Source organism: Carassius carassius, chromosome 9, assembly GCF_963082965.1.
Source record: "Carassius carassius chromosome 9, fCarCar2.1, whole genome shotgun sequence".
In the NCBI taxonomy this organism is placed as follows: Eukaryota; Metazoa; Chordata; class Actinopteri; order Cypriniformes; family Cyprinidae; genus Carassius; species Carassius carassius.
Window position 1 is genome coordinate 27353631 of NC_081763.1, and position 19368 is coordinate 27372998.

The window sequence follows — 19368 nt, forward strand, 5'->3', positions numbered from 1 at the left end:
TTACCAGTCCCTCCAGGATTTCGCGGGATTTTTTTGTGATTGTTGCGGCCTAAAATGCCAGATTTAAGTTGCGGGAAAAGTTGCGATTTTTTTTAGACAGATTTTTCTCAACAGCATTGCATTACCTTGTGATTTCACAAACATGTTATGATTTTTTTAAGTGTTCTTTGCAAGCTTACTCCCCCAAAGCACAGGAATTCAAAAATTCTGGGAAAATATGTTTTATTTGCTCATCAGAATAAAGTGCAAAGGCTATTTTTCAACCTTGACAATTCATGGGCAAAAAATATAAGTCCATTTCTTTTCAATTGAAACTTCCTCATTGCTGGGTGGTCACTTTTGGAGAGTGGGATATTCAAGGCAGTGCATGTGGCAACCCAGTCTTCACATATCTTAGGAGACAAAGAGTAAACAGAACATGCATATTTGTTAATGACATTAAACAATTGTCTCCAGTACAGCCCAATGCACAATGTAAACCATTTTTTTTCTAAAAGACTGACCAGTACAAAACTTTAAAAATGACCCTGCTTAGAACACCAGGTAAGCTCAAAGGACTGAATGAGGTTGCCAACAGGCCAATTGTAAAAATAGCACAACTCAACAGTGAGATGTGTAAAAAAAAAAAAAAAAAAATTAATGATAGTGTCTTCACTCACTATCACTATTATCTCCTCCTTTATTCTTGCATTACTTGTCCACACATGGTCACTTGCTCGGTAACATTAATATTAGTTCATGCTTCACCCGTACAACTCTTATATTTATGTTATGTAACTAATTTTGCTTTTACTGTCATGTTTTATTTTTTATTCAGGAGCAGCAGCAGGAATACTGATATCAGTTTGTCAATTTTCCTTCGCAAAGACCCGCCCCCCTTAGTTATTGTTGCTATGTCCGACAAGCTACGCTGCTCTCATGCCACACCATGTTCTCACGCAGTGAAAAATACATTGCGGAGCAGAGAAAAGACTGACAACACACTGACGAACAGGACAGAGCAGGTTACTTTTCGGTTACTTTTAATATTAAACATATTAAAGTCTCACCTTTCAAATTTGGTCATTTTTTTAAAGAAATTTAAACACCAAATACCAATTATAATTCATTCATTCATATTTATAAACATATAAATACCATTTTGTGGCTCTTAAATGTGTCTGACAGATCACTGTAGAGCATCAGTTAAAGCTGCTCGTGAACCGATCATCTCTTCCTTCTAGTTCATTTATTATTATAGCATCAAATAAACATGAATGAACATAAGGAATGTTGTTTTAAACCGTGGAAAGGCATCAGTACATTCCGTTTTTCAAGTTCAAATCCTCCAATGTAATCTGCTATATCTCCTGACTGCTTTGTCGGACAAAATGGCGGATGGCGGTTTATGATTGGTTAGATCGCCTGTCAATCAAGCTCCCTGCAAAGGGTGAATTAAGAAAAAAATCATGTTGTCCCCGTAAAATATTTAGACTTTTAGCATTTTGTTGCCGCAGCAAAGTCTATGTAGGGGAAACACTGGATAAATGATTGATGAAACTACCATGTGAAAGCATGAAAAATAGTTTTAACTGCCCCTCTCAAACTCGCTAGCAGTATCACCTGTGCCCACGCAAGGCCTGCCTGACAACTGACAAAAGCAAACCACCACAGACCTAGTTTTACAAACGTTATGAAGTTTTGTTGTTTACCTTGTTCCTTTCGCTGCTTGCGATGGATTTGCGAGCAACAGCTTCGGTGATAGTCACTTGCCGTGTAGGCTCTTGCACGGACATCCTTCTGGCATGTTTTGCTGTAGAGAAGTGTCGGTCAAGCGAGGATTTTCTTTTGTGTTCCACGACAATGTTGCACACAGTGCAAAATAGTTTCCCTCCACTTTCATGGAGAACATTAGGGAATTGCTTTGCACGGTCTTTCGCAGTGATATTTGTAGGTAAGTGTGATGTATTCGCGCTCATGTCTGCTTTCTCTGATAAGGAAGTCCTTCTGTGTGAAAATAATGCCGCGTGCAGTGACGGACCAAACTGATTGGTTGAATTTGCGGTAAAGTCGCGGTGATTGGATGAAATTGCAAGGCCGCAAATAAATCGCGTGGATTGGCTGAATTTGCGTGAATTGGCGCGATCGCAACATCGCGAGTTTCTGGAGGGACTGATTTACTAAATCTAGCCATCATTTTCCAATATCACAAACACATTTCACATGAAGACACAATTCACAAAACACAATCCTCCGTTCTCATAAATCTTAACACATTTTTTTTTTTTGCCAAAACACAAGTTGCAAAAGAACTTTGCTCATATTCTCAAATGAAATCACATGTGATGCAAAATGCTTGCCACAGTCAGCAATATTTGAACACAATGAACACACCTGGCGTCATTCATTACACACAACGACTCAAAATTGAAGACACTTGTTGCTAATGCTGTGACCACATGTATAACAGCAAGTTCAGAGTGCACAGTTTGCTGAAGATTCCAAACAAACACAATGGATGAAGGCAGAGTCAGGGGAAGAGGAATTTGAGTCAGAGGAGGAAGAAGAGCTGGCCATGGAAGAAGAGGAGCAGGCCAACGAGGAAGAGGAGTTCAAATCAGTGGAGGAAGAGGAGCAGGCCAACAAGGAAGAGAAGGTTCAGGAGGGAGAGCAAGACAACCTCGCACCATCATTACGGATGAGATGCGAGCAACAGTCATTGACCATGTCATTGTCCATGGCATGACAATGGCTGAAGCTGGACTATGAGTCCGTCCAAACCTGAGTAGGTTCACCGTGGCCACCATTACCAGGGCATTCAGACTACATAACAGGTATTGTACTCTATTGCTTTCTTTGTCACAATACAATTTTACAAGCCTGTGAAAGTAGTCTATTGGTTTCAAATCAGTTGTTATTGTATTGTAAAACATGTCAATTGACAGCACATGTTTCTTTCTTTAGAGTTGAAAGAATGCCACATAGAGGTGGAAGGGTTGCCATATTTACAGCGGCACAAGAAACCCTCATTGTGGATATGGTTCATGAAAACAACCTCATCAGTGTGCTACCTGATTGATTGTTGTTCTGAAAACCTGTGCACTTTTACATTTTCACAGAGGATATTACAGTTGGACGCGATGGCCAGACCTCATGAGTACCTCTTCCTGGATGAGGCTGGCTTCAACCTGCAGAAACGAAGGCAAAGAGGCCGCAACATCATCGAGAGAACCTCCTAAGGGCAATGGAGCTGGCCTGTGTTGACATCCCAGTGGAGGCCTTCCAAGGATGGATTTGCCATTCCAGGTTGTTTTTCCCGCGGTGCCTGGCAAGAGACAATATAGCCTTCTATGTGGATGAGGTGATGTGGCCCGATGCAGCTCAGCAACATGATGCAGCACAGTGATTGTGGTGTGAATAAAGTAAATAAAAAAAAAACCTCACACCCTGATCATGTTTTCAAGAGTACTGTTGTGTGCAATAGATTCTGTTTTTGCATTGAGTTGTGTTACAGTAGTGTACATGCAGAAGTTACTATAGATTTATACTCCTCATATGAAACTCACAAATCTAAATGCCTAATCCTATGCAGAGATCTAAGAACATCCATTACTGTAAAGTTTCTAAAAATATGCATTGGCAGTTATGAAACAAAAAACCTTCTCCCAAATTGAGCATTGTGTTTTCAATTGTTTTGCTGTAGTGTGTAATGAGGTGTATAGTGTTTACATTTTTGAAAGCTTCGAGCTGCTCTTTTGGTGTGAAAGTTTGAGGTGAGAAGGTGTGGTTGTGTTTATGTAGCTTTAGAAAAGGGTGTTGTGTTTAGACATTGGGGAACATGGAGGAAACGTTTGTGAAATGTGTTTTAGCATTCGAGAAAAACTGTAATGACAAAATGTTAATTTTTGGGTGGAATATCCCTTTAACTTAAGAGCCCCTGCTACAGACACCCAACTCTTATTAGCTTGTTAGCTGCTCTGCTTTAAGTTACACAATTGCCAACCCACTTTTGAATAGCCTGTTTACATGTCCTTGTATCCAAAATATCATTACTCACCTAGATCCTGTAGTCTGGGACTGGGGTATTAATACAGTGAATGGTAAGGCGATGGCTGAGCGATATACTAAGCAAAGCCCAGTTTAGACTGCCATTGCAACAAACCCCTTTCAGTTAAGAAAACAAAAAGGAATGACTTCAGATATTTATTTACATAATCACATTTGAGGCTATTTTAGAGGAAACAAAAGGGCAAAGTTTAAAATATGTATAAATCTATATTAGGCACGTATGCGTGTGCACATGTACAGCTTCCTTTGCTATTTATCAAAGTGAGGTTTGTGTGTTTTCCTGCCTTTTGTCACTCCATATAGGCTATATAATACACATAACCAGGTTTTTGATCTGTTTAAAGCCATTGGGGCTTCATTGTATAGGCTTGCATTTTAGATAGAGAGTGAAGAGAACAGACATTTAAAATGTAAGAAAACTATCCATAAATAGTCAAAAAAGGCATTTTGTTTTAAACGTATGGTCAGTAAAATGTGGTGAAAATGTCCTTATGAAAATAATTATTGTCAACCTAAAGACATCAAACTTTTTATCAATATTCTGTGGAGTTCCAGATACCAAAGTAAAAGAAAAAGAAGTATGATCATTTTGTGAGATTTTGTTTTCATGTTTGCTGAATGTAATGACTAAAGGTGGGTGGGTGGAGCCAAACTATCTAATAATTTCTACAAAGGTTGATAGGTTAACAGTAGAAATAATTCTAGCTGAAAATGGTATTATGTTCTTTACACAAATGTGTTTTTTCCCATATATTATCTTTAACACTATATTCTACATTCGTAAGCAACTATCATAAAGGCTGTAAGCGAGTCATAAATCAGAAAACTACCATACCTTATTCGTTATATAATATAAGAGGAGAGGATTGTAAATCCACCCCTTCACCACTGACATTTTGCTATCATGCGTGTCAAACTGAGCCATGTTAAGTAAAATAAGCAACCAAAATTAATTTGATTTATTCCCCATAATGGCTAAAATGTCACCTCTTTTATTATTTATTTATTTTACTAATAACAGTTTGAGCAGACAAAATGAAAATAAATATCAAGGAAAAAATTATTCTATTCAGCCAATTCACCTTCCAGTCATTGTATATGACATATGAGCAACAATGTGTTATTTAATAACTACATTTTCCCAGGATCTGAACATATATATATATATATATATATATATATGGGTGGATGCCCAGCCAATACTATTTGACTGATCAAACATAGTAAGGCTTGTTACACATCACTCAAAAAGGACTATTCTGTTATCATTTACTTCATCTGAATCTGTATAACTTTAACTTTTTTTCAGATATTCCTATCTGTAGCGGTGACTCTATATCTCTGATATAGAGTCACATATCAGAAAAAATTGTAAATATTGTGTTTTAACCCTGAATCAATGATTACTTATCTTTTGTGTACACATAGAACCAAGTAACTCTGCAACGAACAGCGACTAGCAGGGACGTGCACAGACATTTTGAGGGGCAGGGGCTCAAGTGAAATAAAGGGCACTTCTCATAATTAGGTTTTTTTTTTTAAACAAAAAGTATATATATATATATATATATATATATATACTAACGCAACTCTGACTTCCTTTTAAAAAAAAATATTTAAAAAGTTAATTAATTTTATCTTCCTCAAACTCACACAATTGTTTCATTTTCAAAAGATGTCTACAAAATTATCAGTTCACAGAAACCATGGTCTCCTTAGTATTCACTAGGTTTATAGAGCAGCAAAGGAAACCATTCCACAATGTGCATGTTTTGAAAACATTTTCTATGCTACTAGTTTCAAGTATGGAGAGTTCAGATGCAAAAGCCTCTAAGTGCCATCTGAAATTTTCTTATGAGCTTTTTTTTTTTCAAGCTCGTATTTAAGTTCAGTAATTTAACTTAAATGACAATTAATAGGTAATTTTCATTGCCAGTAATGTGAAATAAGTGAACATAAACATACAAGCTTGATAAAAATGATCATTATTGAAGGAAATTTCAGATGGCCCTTAGAGGATTTTTCATCTGAACTCTTCATATTTAGAATAACCTAAATAACTGCATCAAACAGAGGGGCGTGTTTTACTAAAAATGTGTTTATTTTTGCACAAGGCACTACATCGTTTTAATTATTTTGGTGTTATCAGAATACATAACACTTTAAAATGAAACTTACCAAAATAATTGAGTAAAAATTCAATAAAAGCCAATGTCATGTAAGTATTTGTGGTGGTATGGAATACTATTTTATAAAGGTTTTGAGGAAATAAAAAAGTTAAATTACTTAAATAGTTAATTTATAAATATTGTTATTTTTAAAGTTTAATGTTAACTTATTTCTACTCAGTTTTATTTATTAATGTACCAGATGCAGTTACGCAGATTTACTACATTTTTTAGAGTGTATCCTCCATCTGTTTGCATCCGTAGATTTCTTCTAAATTCACCAATTTAGATTTCTAAATTTCAGGGGGAAAGACTCTTGACAAAGTCAGCTTTGATAAATGCTAGATCAGTGGTAAACAAAACATTTTTACTAAATGATTTTTTTTTATCAAACAAATTGGACTTTATGTTTATCAATGAAACTTGGCTGACTGAAAATGACTTGAGCCCTATCTCTGAACTTCTTCCCACAAATTGTGGCTTTTTCAGCTGCCCTAGAAAGTCAAAGAAGGGTGGAGGAGTTGCTGTAATTTTTAAAAACAGTTTTAAGTGTAGGCAAATACCAGCTGTAAGTTTTGACAGTTTTGAAGCTATGCTATGTAAAGTTGAATCCCCTTGCTCTCTGCTCATTGCTGTGATATACAGACCTCCGAATTCATGCCTTCTTAAGTGATTTATCTGAATTCTTATCTAATATAGTCACGAGAAACGACAATCTCTTAATTGTCGGTGATTTCAATATACATCTGTGTTGTCCCACTAAGCCACTTGTAAATGAGTTTGTACAGTTAATGGACTCTTTTAACCTTAAGCAATCAGTATCTGGACCAACCCATAAGTTAGGTCATATACTTGATCTTGTGCTATCCTCTGGCTTCCTCATTAATGACATTTACATAAGTGACACTGGTCTGTCTGATCATTGGCTTGTTGTGTTTGACTGTGATTTCCCTATTTCTTGCAGCTCTGTATACCAGCCACCTAGTTTTCTCGCACGCTCCTTAAACTCAGCTACTGCTTCCAATTTTAAAGATTTGTTTGTAGCTTCAGTAGCTGGTCATACAAACTTGGCAGCTCAAGATATGGATGTCGAGAATCTGGTTGCAAATTTTAATGCTTCATGTACCGAGGTGTTGAATGAAGTTGCTCCTCTAAAAGTAAAACAAAGAAAACGAAATAAGCAACCTTGGCTAAGACATTAGAATTATAAGAAAAAATTGTAGAAGGGCAGAAAGAAAATGGAAACGGGATAAACTGCAAATTTCCTATCAGCTTATGCAAGCTAGTCTGTCTCAATATCAGGAAGCCGTTAAATGATCAAGGGCAAATTATTTTTCAAATTTGATTGAAAAAAATTCTCATTGTCCAAAGTCTTTATTTTCCACATTAAATTCTGTGTTAAATCCTCCCATCTTATCCAGTTTAGCTCCAAGTGCTGATCTGTGTGAGAAGTTTTGTAGCTTCTTCATAGATAAGATAACCGGCATTAGGTCCCAGATTTTACCATCTTCATCTGAAAGTTGTTATAATTTACTGACTTCCTCTAGTCTGTCTGCTTTTCAGACTATATCACACTCCGATTTGTCGGCTCTGATTTCTAAAATGAAATTAACTACTTGCTCTCTGGACACCATTCCCACTGTCCTTTTTAATGAGGTACTGGATGTGGTTTCACCTAGTGTACTTTCCATTATAAATGCCTCTTTGAATAGCAGCACTGTTCCATCTTGTTTAAAACATGCTGTGATCCACCCCTTGTTAAAAAAACCTAGCCTTGATTCTTTAGAAATCAATAACTATAGGCCGATTTCAAAATCCCCTTTTTATTAAAAGTTTTAGAAAAAGTCGTTTTAAATCAATTGACTCTGTACTTAACTGTAAATAACATCTCAGATCCTTTTCAGTCTGCTTTCAAAGCTAAACACAGTACTGAATCTGCCTTACTTAGAGTGACTAACGATATTTTGATTTCAGTTGACTCTGGCAACTGTGCAGTCCTTGTTTTGTTAGACTTAAGCGCAGCTTTCGACGCTGTGGACCATTCTATTCTGTTGCAGAGATTAAATTATGAGGTCGGCATTCGTGACAATGCATTGCAGTGGTTTGAGTCTTATCTTTTAAATAGGAGCTTATCTGTTGAAATTGGTCCTTCCTCAGTACCAATAGCTTGTGGGGTGCCTCAGGGCTCCATCCTGGGTCCAATTCTTTTCTCTCTTTACATGCTTCCATTGCGCTTGATTTTTGAGCATCATAAAATCAACTATCACATCTATGCTGATGATACTCAACTCTATTTACCACTAGATTTTGGAAATTAATCTGTTTCTTCCCTATTAGCTTGTTTAAAGGATATTAGAGAATGGATGGACAAGAACTTTCTCCAATTAAATGAAAATAAAACAGAGGTTATCCTGTTTGGCTCCAAAACCCAAATTAACAAATACAGTGCTTTTTTAAACAATTCGCAGTTAAAAAGTAACTCTTATGTTAAAAACCTAGGGGTCATTTTTGACTGTGAGATGAAGTTTGACAAACAAATAAATTCTGTAGTTAGGGCCAGCTTTTATCAACTAAAGTCTCTCGTAAGTTGAAGCATATTCTGACTTTTAATGATTTAGAGATAGTAATTCATGCTCTGATATCCACAAGACTCGATTACTGTAATGCACTGTATGCTGGAATTAGTCAATCATCGATTTCACGATTGCAGATTGTCCAAAACGCTGCAGCTCGGTTCCTTACTGGGACAAAAAAGAGGGAACATATTGCACCTATCCAGGCCTCTCTTCATTGGCTCCCTGTTAAACAGAGAATTGATTTTAAGGTTTTAACTTATGTGTTTAAAGCTCTGAATGGACTCGCCCCTAGTTATATATCTGAACTTTTAAGTTCATATTCTCCTCAGAGACCACTTAGATCGTCATCTAAGTTATTATTAAACGTTCTAAAAACCCGTCTGAAAACAAAGGGTGATAGGTCTTTCTCAGTTTACGCTCCAAAACTATGGAATACACTTCCACTATCAATTAGAGCTTCCCCTACATTAAAAGTGTTTAAAACATCGATTAAAACGTACCTTTTTGCACAAGCATATTAAAATGCGTCTAAAAGCTGTATGCATTTTTGAAATGATCATGTAATTGCACTTTTTTGTGTCGTTACTAGGCTTTAGTCCTTATTTTTATTTTTATCTTTTATGTGTTTTTGGTTTGAAGTATTTGATATGCTATGTTTTAACTGTATGTGCATCTGTGTTGAGATTGTGAAGCACTTTGGTCATCATTCATGTTGTTTTTAGGTGCTATAGAAATAAACTTGACCTTGACCTTGACCTTGATGTAAGTCAATAACTGGGGACGTTCTGCATGCAAATTAGGCGTCAACTAGTTAAAATGCGCACATTTGCATCTAATTGACAGGGAAATGCAGGTAAATAGGATAAACAAAATAACTAAAGCATATCACCTGGTGGTGATATATGCTTATTTTATTAACTTATTTTATTACATGGCTTGGTTGAATTCCAATGTAGAAAGCGGTCTGTTATAACCATAGACTGTGGTTATAACCAACAGACCGCTGTGCGGAGTATAACAGACCGTTGCCATGAAAAACAGAGCGTTGCTATGGACTCACAGCTCCCTCACAGGGAGCGCTTCAGAACTCCTGACCTGATATTTAGATACTATATTTCAATAAATATATTTGTTTGACAGGGAAGCTGTGTGCAAACAGAAATATATATTATTTTTCAAAAATAAAAAAAAAGCATCCCAGAAAAAAGGGCACTTTCTCTCCAGGAATAAAAAGGGCAGGTGCTCAAGCCCCTTTTCATGTCTATGTGTGCACGTGCCTGGCGACTAGCACTTATATTGGGTATGTGTGCATACTTTTGGTTGATTTATAAGAATTTAGGAGGAAATTAAGCCTACACTTCCCACAGAAACTTCCCATTGTGAATGCCAAAACTTAAGAACATTTCTGGTATAAAACATTACTGATTGTGTTACTTTTAAAGTCTTGTAAAACTTACAAGCACTATATTTCTTGTAATTTACGTAACTTGAAAAACTGTCATCAATGTGCAACAGGATACTTGACTTCCTTAGCAACAGACTTGTTGATTCTCTCAAACCATCACACTGAGCACCGGTGTACCACAGGGCTGTGTACTGAGTCCAGTGTTTTACATCCTGCTGATGAATGACTGCATTGCAAAACATCAAAGTGATAGTAAAGTTGACAGCAGATGACAGCGCAGTTATGGGGCTCATCAACAACGATGAAAAGAAAGCATACAGAGATGAAGCGAACCAACTCATTGTCTGGTGTTATTCCAACAATCTTTATGGCAACAAAATAAAAGAGATTATTGCTGACTTCAGATGCACCAAAGCTCCACATTGACCATCATTCACCGTCCACCAAGGACACATAAGTTGAGAGAACACAAAACTACAAATTCCTGGGACTCCGCATCTCTTTGAACACCTCATACTTATTAAAAAAAAAACAAAAAAAAAACAATAAACAAACTAACAACACCTGTATTTTCTAAGGGCGCTGAAAAGAGCTGGCATGAACCTCTTCGTCCTCACTGGTTTCTAAAGATGTGTTATTGTGGGTGTACTAACCAGCTGTATCATCATCTGCTATGGAAACATCTCAGCATCTGACAGGAAAGCTCTACAGTGGGTAGTGAAGACGGCACAATGTATCACTGGAGCAAAACAACCTGCCATTGAAGACCTTCATATCACAAGGTGTGTGAAGAAGGCAACCTCCATTAGGAAGGACGCCTCTCACTTATTCCACAACTGGTTTAAGCTCCTTACATCTATGAAAAAGCTGAGAAGCATTCATACCAGAATGTCCAAACTCACCAAAATAATTATCCATCTATCAATCATGTTCACACCTGCCATAATCGGTCGAAATAGGTTCTTTAAAATGAATCAAAATGAACTTGAAATGATCCTTGAGTGAGTCAATACAAATTAAAACGGCAATTCCTGCCTTTACAAAGGATTTTTTTTGAGTATGGTAAGAAAATGGTCTACTTATAATAATATCTGAACAAAACTTAGTACAAAAAAAATACATTTCCTTATTTCTGTATTATTATTATTATTATTATTATTATTATTATTATTATTTCTGAAGCAATGTAACAAAAATTTAAAAAACTCAAACACTTTGTGAATTGGTTTAAATAAATATAGGCCCCTTGTCACTATACACAAAACAAATATTATGCAACACTATTGGCTACACTATTGTTTTTTTATCCTCCATTTTATTAAGTTGGATTAATTTTTACAATTACTGATGTAAACAACAACTGTATTTACAATCACTAGATTTTTTTGGTTACACTTTATTTTAAGGTGTCCTTAAAGTCCTTTTAATTACTGAGTAATATTAATGAACTACATGTACTTACTATATGGTTAGGGTTAGGATTAGGGTTACTTGTATGAAATTATAACAGTGTTAAAGTAGCACAATTCCGCGGGAAAACCGCAGTCTTGGCAACACTCAATGTAATCTATATGAATAAAGTTACAAAATATATTCACGCCTAATTTCAGTCACACACATGACAACAGCGCCTCCTACAGAAATTCAACTGCTAATAAATGGCTGACATTCTTAAAAATAAAAATCTCTTGAACTGGTCTTATTTTCGACTCTCCTGACAAAATAGTTAATTTTATTGTTTAATCTTCTAGGTTGATACCAATGATCGTTTGTAGTTATTGATCAACTGATATTTTCCTTAATGTGTGATAATTCCTTTTTTTTTTTTTTTCTTATAGTAACTTGAGAAACAGGCTTGAATAATGCAGTCAGTCTATCTCAGAAAACGGAAATATATTACAGTAATGGATAATGTTTCTTTTGTTGTTGTTGTTGCAAATGTTGATGTGTTTTATAAGCTGATAATAGTATTTTACCCTTTCATGCTTCTCATTCCAGTTGCCCACAATCCAGCAAACTAACTTTTGCTGGATTGTCCTTTCCTTGGAAATTTCTTATCCTCTGTATCTTATACAATATCAGCATCCCGTAGGTAATTCAGTGTCACATTAAACAGATTCTCTAGACTGTTGAGCCATCTTGTGTTTTGTGTGTAAATTTGACGGGTTGCTTTTAATATCTGTGTGATTTATCAGCACTCTGTGAGTCTTGCTCTAGAGCTTTCTATCTACAGTTAAGTAACAACTGTCTATATTACATCTGGAACTGCAGGAATTATAATCCATAACCATATATGAAGGATAGTGCTGTTTGTCAGAAGCTTGTCTTTTGATTGTGTAAAAGTTTGGATTGTGTAAAAGACCATGTTTGCATCTGAGATTGGAGAAATGACAAACAACAAGCCTACTTTACACTGCTCAAAACTCACGTTTGAAATGTCAGTGGATAATTCTTTAAATATAAAAAACGTGTTTATAGACTGTGAGTCAGAATAGCCAGCAGACCAGGAAACAGTCCTCCATAAAATGCGCTGCACACATCTGAATATTTGGGTTGAACTGTTCTGAAAAAGTGTTCTAAATACAACTTAACCACTGATTTCTAGTTGTGTCGTCTTTTGGAAGGCCAAATAAAATAGTTTCGCTTTCACAATTAAACACAGCGTTTCCATAACATGACGGTGTGGCAACAACACAATACTACAGCGAGAATAAAAGTTATGCCTTCTTTCTTTGCTTGAAACATTTTGGCGGCATTATGCAAATCTTCCCACATCATGACATAGACGTGGGGGTGTGTTTGACTGAGCCGTTTTAGGAGTGTGTGGTTGACTCTTAACTTTTATAAAGAATATCTCTTTGGATTTCAGACTTTAGTCTTTGCAACTTAACATATCTTCATTAAGCACCAAGAGCTTGTAACGGTCCAAAGAGAAAGGAAAAATGTTAATTGCATCATATGACCCCTCATATGACAAAACTTATACATACACTTCATATTTAATGGTATTGGTTTGTAGAATACTTTTAATAGATTATACTTTCACAAGAAAACATACAATTGGTTTCTAAACTGTGTTACTGAACAGTAGATGCGTGGGTTGTGTTGTCGTTGCATTTATGTTGTTTAGACCAGCAGATGTCGCCAGCGGGGTTTTGAAGGTTGAATCATTTAGTAAAGCATTGGTTCAATTGAGTAGGAGATTCGAAAAGCTCTCAATCCCTCATCAGGTGTGTTTTTAGCCTTTCGTCAGAAATATATTTGTAATATTATAGTGCTCATATATTTTGATACTCTTTTTAAACACTTGGATATAAATGTATACAAATCGTCTTTTTCTGCAGTCGCTTACAAGATGCAGGGTTGCCACCTTCAGCTAGGCAAAATAAGGGACACCCATTCAAGACCAAGACCCCAGCCCCACCCCCCAAAAAACCCCAAGGACACAAATAATCAAACCACGAGAAAACATACTCAACACTTACAAGTAACAATAACAACAAAAAACACTCATGCATTTGCTGTGCATATTCTGTTTTCTAGCATATTCTTCATATTTACATGTATATGCACTCTTTCCAGCAGTGAGTCTATGCTTTTGATATTTATATTTTCTGTGGCGAGTGGGGCGGGGCCGAGGGCCGTGGGAACAAGGAGAGAGGACCAAGCCTGGGCTTTTAGTTGTGTGTTGATTTTTATTTGAGCGCACCAGTCGTCCGTGAGGGGCTGGTGCGCTGTTTTGTGTTTATTTTTGGTATTAAAATGTTATTTGATTGTCCGCCGGTTCCCGCCTCCTTCTTCCGGATGAATATGAAGGTTTTATTCGTTACATTTTCATACTGAGGACAAGAAGGGACTCAAACACAACTATTATAAAAGCAAATATTTACTGATTCTCAAGAAGTAAACATGATGCATTAAGAGTAGAAGGGGGAGGGAGAGGGTGAGGGTGACTGGATGGATGTTCAGTGTAAAGTGTTCTTATTTTGTTTAAAGACTTTATTTTTTTATTTAGTTCTGACCTGCAGAAGTTACAGAATATATGTTTCCCACAGGATCACTATACACAATTTTTTGTTAATTGAAATGCATTATCAACTTAGATTCATTTTTGTCCAAACTTTTTGTGAGAAAGATCAGTGAGATTGGAAAGTAAATTGCATTATGTTGTTGTTTTCCAAAAGACATGCTCATCATGATATTACCAGCTGTCATGTAGTTACTCAATAGCCATATCATTTCTAAGTATTATTGCAAAAAAACAAAAATTCATAATAAATGATCTATATAGTTCAGTTGGATCTGCTCTAATTTAGGTGAATAGAATAATGTTGATGATTGTGCTTAATTCTCAAAGTAAAAACATTTAAACAATTTAAAACATAATAAAGTAAAAACCACATGAAAACGTAATTGACATGGTTCTGTTGGGGAATACAGCTTGACTTGAGCAGAGACTAATATGCACAGTGAAGACCAGTGGTTTCCATTAGCTGTGAGCAAGATTGACAAAGTTCTCACAATCAATGTATTTTGTTTTCATCCTTATCATTACAGGCTCAGATAATTTGTTTCAAACCAGTAGTTCAGTGAATGCAGCATGGAAGTAAATGCAGTTCTTTAGAGACAATGCTGAGGCAATGTTTTTTTATTTCTAAAGTCACAGGTAAGTCAAAAATCCCAATAAACACTACTTTAAAATGAATTATCTGGGTATATTTTTAATGCAGAAGTAAGCTATTTCCGGTGATTGTGCCAGACTTCCAAACTATTAAGACACAAATAGGATGTTTTGTACAGCTAAAGTGATAATCGGCAGCAAATTACACCGGACTTAAACATTCAGATCACCAAAAGTACTGATGGGGTACTGTTTGACCCTAGACATTTTTGTATGCACTACACATCCTTTAAGCTTTTAATGGCCAACAATTAGTTCACATCATTAATCTCATAGTGTATTGTTATTTCCTTTCACAGATGAATAAGGGTATGAAAATATCCTGGGGTCATGTTTTTGCTGGTTAGCTTCAGCCCCTGTTTATCAGCATTGTCAGGATCTCATTTTCCAGAGTGATCAGTCGCTTGAATAAAGCTATAGACTTAATAGATTGGAGCATCCAAGTTTTGAGATGAATGGGTATGCTAATGGTTACCTTTCTCAAGCCACATCATGCTATGTCCCAGAAAATTCGGAACTTGGAATTCTCCCACCTCTTAATTGAAAATAACTACTGGAACATTGCTCAGTGTTGGACATATAGCTTGTAAAGTCGGTGTAGATCGATTGTCCCTAACTTCCAATAAAAGAATCATTTGATGTTATTTCCACTTAGGTGGTGACTAACATGACCTTCCAGTAGTTTTTCATTCAAGGGAGAATTCAGAGTTCCAGAACCCAGCCTGACTGGACAATTTTGAAGTCAAAAGTAGATGTTTTTTTTTTGTAAAGGTAGCTGTTTTTTAGAGGGGAGTAACACTCCGTTACTCCCCTTTACACTGCACAACAAAGCTGAAATTTGTCAGAAAAACTCAGAAATCAGCTCAAAATCAGTTGAAAAGCACAGTGTTTGCCCAGCTTAACTCAGCACTGAACAAAACTCTGGCATTTTGAGCGATGAGAGGTTTCTAATTAACACCTTGGATTGGCCATTGTGTTCAAGAAATCAACTGATTTGTCCCTGATTGGCTACATTGCTCTACACCGGAAAAAAAAAACATGTTCTAAACAGAAACCTTTGAATAAGCATAAACACATATCCACATTGGAGAGTCTGACAAATCTGTTTCACCAAGGATTTTGTTTGCCAAAATTACCGAGCATATGTGTCATTTGGGGTTATATATTTTTTTTCTACCAACATTTATTAAACGGTTTGGTGGTAGTACATCCTCAAAGACATTTCTTGCTGTTTTCCTGATCTCCCGGGCTGATATGTGGTTTTAGAAGGCTTTCAGACACTTTCTGTTGGTCAGGCTCGGAGACCATCTTAAAGCAGCTAACCAGTTTAATTAAGATGGTTCAAGCTGTTATTTTAAACAGGGAAGACCTATATTGTAGTGTAGGCATTCTGTCAGACAAGAAAAAGTCTTTACCTCCGACAGCTCAGTTTTTATTCACCGAGCGGTTTTTAGTTTTTTTGCCTCGACCAAACCCTTCATAGTGCTGCTGTGTGACGCTCTCTCCTGTCTGTCACTACAGCTGCAGCATTAACAATCCTCCCCTACACACTCCATCACACCAGCCGAAATACACTGCCCAGAGCTCTCAGTATCAAACACTGCGTGTCGAAGGGTACAGCTGCAGGCACAGCAAAACATTTGCAGGAATGGTACTGGTGGACAACTGCCAGACACAAAAATATTGGTGCATAGCCTGCACATGGACAAAACGCGGCGCTGATAGGTGGTCTGCCCCGAGGAGCCTTCAGTAAACCGCCTGATGGACGAGGACACACTGCGCTGTTTACACTGAAACGCTCTAAACGAGCGGAAATGTTTCCTAGCATCTGTTTCATAACCCGACGCATCTGAAGTGAGGCAGAAATGACGTGATGCATCGGAGCAACCTCATACCTAATTTTCTTTTATGAATCGATATTTTTTTCTTTATTTAATGTAAAATCGCGGTGTCCTGCAGTAAATCTGAAGCCTTATGAGGAGGATGAAAGCGTCGGTATTTGTCGCGGTCATGTCCTCGGTTTTATTTAATCCCAGTTTTGCCTTCAGCTCGCATTTCGACACAGGTGAGTAAAACCATGACATTTTCTGAACCGCAACCTTTTATTATTCAATAAATATGCTCTGATGTAGACTAGATGCTACTAATGAGATGATGTTGAAACAGCCACAGTTTTGGATTAAAAATGTTTAATACAAGTAATACATAAATGCAAACATGTATTTATTAATTTATTTATGCTTAATAATGTGTTTAAATGAAGGTGGTACATATTTTTGTATGGCTTTATTCAGTATTTTTTTCCAAGCTATTTTTAAACAAATAACCTACATTTAAACATTTTGATGCAAATAAATGCATACATTTATTATCAAATATTTATTTACTTGTAAATAATGCATTTATCAAAAGACATCCTACATGTGTGTGCACTTGCACATGCATGCATTATGCACTACAGAGCGAGAGTGTGTTTTGCACATTTGCAGTCAAACAGAGCTGACTTGGCATTAGTCAGACATAACTGTGGTGTTCCTCTTCTTGTGTGTCCTGCGTTCCCAAGGCAGTTCCGTTGCATAATGTCTGTGTGTTTGACATATCTATGCACTGCTGTTTACTTCCTCGAGAAGTCAGCAGCCTGTGGTGTCACACTCAGAAACTGTGAGGGCAGACCGTGCTTTGTGGTTGGAGGCCGACCTTTGACACTGAGATTCACATGCACTCCCTCTCTTGTGGCATCAGTCTCGCTCTTCATGCATGCCCTGCAGCTCAGTAAGAGAGGATGCATGTCTGGAGGCGGCTTACGCTGTTCATTAAGAGAAACATATACAGCATACGATGCACCTGCGGGTGTGCTGAGACCTTAGAAATCTGAGCGGCATGAATTTGGGTGACATAGGTGAGGAAAGAAATAGGTAGTGCTGTAAACAAAGCCAAAAGCATCCCTGGCCGAGGTGAGGTGCAGCATACTAATGAATCAGCTTCTGTTCAGATGCCTCTGAATCTGATGTGTGGAGGGGGTCAGCTTCCTTCTCGATCGCTCTTAGTTTTCACTGTCTGTGTTTTTACCAGGCACTCTAGATATGACTTTCACATGCAGATCAGCGTTTGAATGGCTCACTGGTTAGGAAGACGTGAACTATTATGTAACGCCCACAGCTGTAATTAGATTGAGCAATATGAGGGCTACGGACACTCCCAATCATGACCAAGAAATTATGGCTGAAAAGATGCCTTGACCAGTGCACTGTCCTGTGCTTAATTCAATTGCACTCTTGCATTCCTTGCTTTCCAAGGGAACTTCCCTTCAGGAACTTCCCCCATCTTTCTAGTGAGTTGAATGACAGTTAATCAGATCCAGCTCAGTACTCTTAAAATAAAGGGTCCAAAAGAGGTTTTTCACATTGAAGAAGCATTTTTGGTTCTCAAAGAACCTTTCAGTGGACAGTTCTTAAAAGAATTTTTTTTTTGTTAGTGTGAAATGATCTAAAGATCTTTTTCCACTATAAATTATCTTTTGCGCAGTGTTAAAGGTTCTTAACGGAACCATTGATGCCAGTAAAGAACCTTTATTTTTTAAGAATAAGAATGAAGTGAGGATATGAGTTTCCATATTTGATTCACAACAGTCAACCCTGGTTTGAGATGATAGTAGTGCCGGAAGGGCACTGGCTATGGCTGTAAAGATTCCCTCTTATTTAATGAGGACATATTTAGGGTGACTGTAGGCTGTCTTGGTGATATACACGCCCCATAACGGGCTGGAGTCAGCAGCAGTCTGTTACTCTCACTGGCCAAGTAATGGGATTGAGATTCAATGTTTCAGTGGCAATGGATGGTGTGGCTTGTGACAAGAGACTAATCAGTCTTCCACTCTCAGTATCTTGGACATACCAGAGGACGAGGCAAAGTCGTGGATTATAAAGGCACAGGGCAGTTTTGCTTCATCACATTACAGCAGTTTGAATGTCAAGTGCTGTTTTAAGGTTAGGACTGTATTAGAGTAATGCATTGGGTCGGGATTGGAATCAGATAAGAACGAAGTTTCATAAGAAAGTTTCATCTTTAAAAAAAAAAAAAAAAAACAGAACACACAAATCATTGTGCTCTGGAATTTCTTAAAAAGATGGAACAGGCTCTTATCTGATTCATTTGCAATTTAGCTATTTGCAGATTTTAAATAATTGGTCCAAATTTAATCTTTAGGCTTAGTTTTATTCACTGTAATGATTCATTCCCTCACTGAATTGAAGCGATTTGTTCTTTGACCATTAAGACATTAACCTTTGCCATCTTGACTTGACCTGAGAAATGTTAATCAAATATATTAAAGTTTGTGAGACTTACACTACCATTCAGGTTAGAGTCAGTCATTAAAAAAAATGAACACTTTAATTTAACATGAATGTATTCAATTGATCAAAAATGATTGTTTTATAATGTTTTGTAACATTTACAATGTTACAGATATTTTTTTTTCCAAATAAATGT

The 19368-nt window shown here is 36.8% G+C and overlaps 1 protein-coding gene across 1 annotated transcript in view; it reads left to right on the forward strand.

The window, feature by feature from the left end:
• The first annotated feature begins 16749 nt into the window (after positions 1-16749).
• LOC132149475 (serine/threonine-protein kinase LMTK2-like) overlaps positions 16750-19368 on the forward strand; it is a 40167-nt gene continuing 37548 nt past the window's right edge. Inside the window, exon 1 of the mRNA XM_059558742.1 lies at positions 16750-16942. Coding sequence (XP_059414725.1) covers positions 16888-16942 — 55 coding nt within the window. The 5' untranslated portion in view covers positions 16750-16887. The remainder of the gene's footprint in view (positions 16943-19368) is intronic.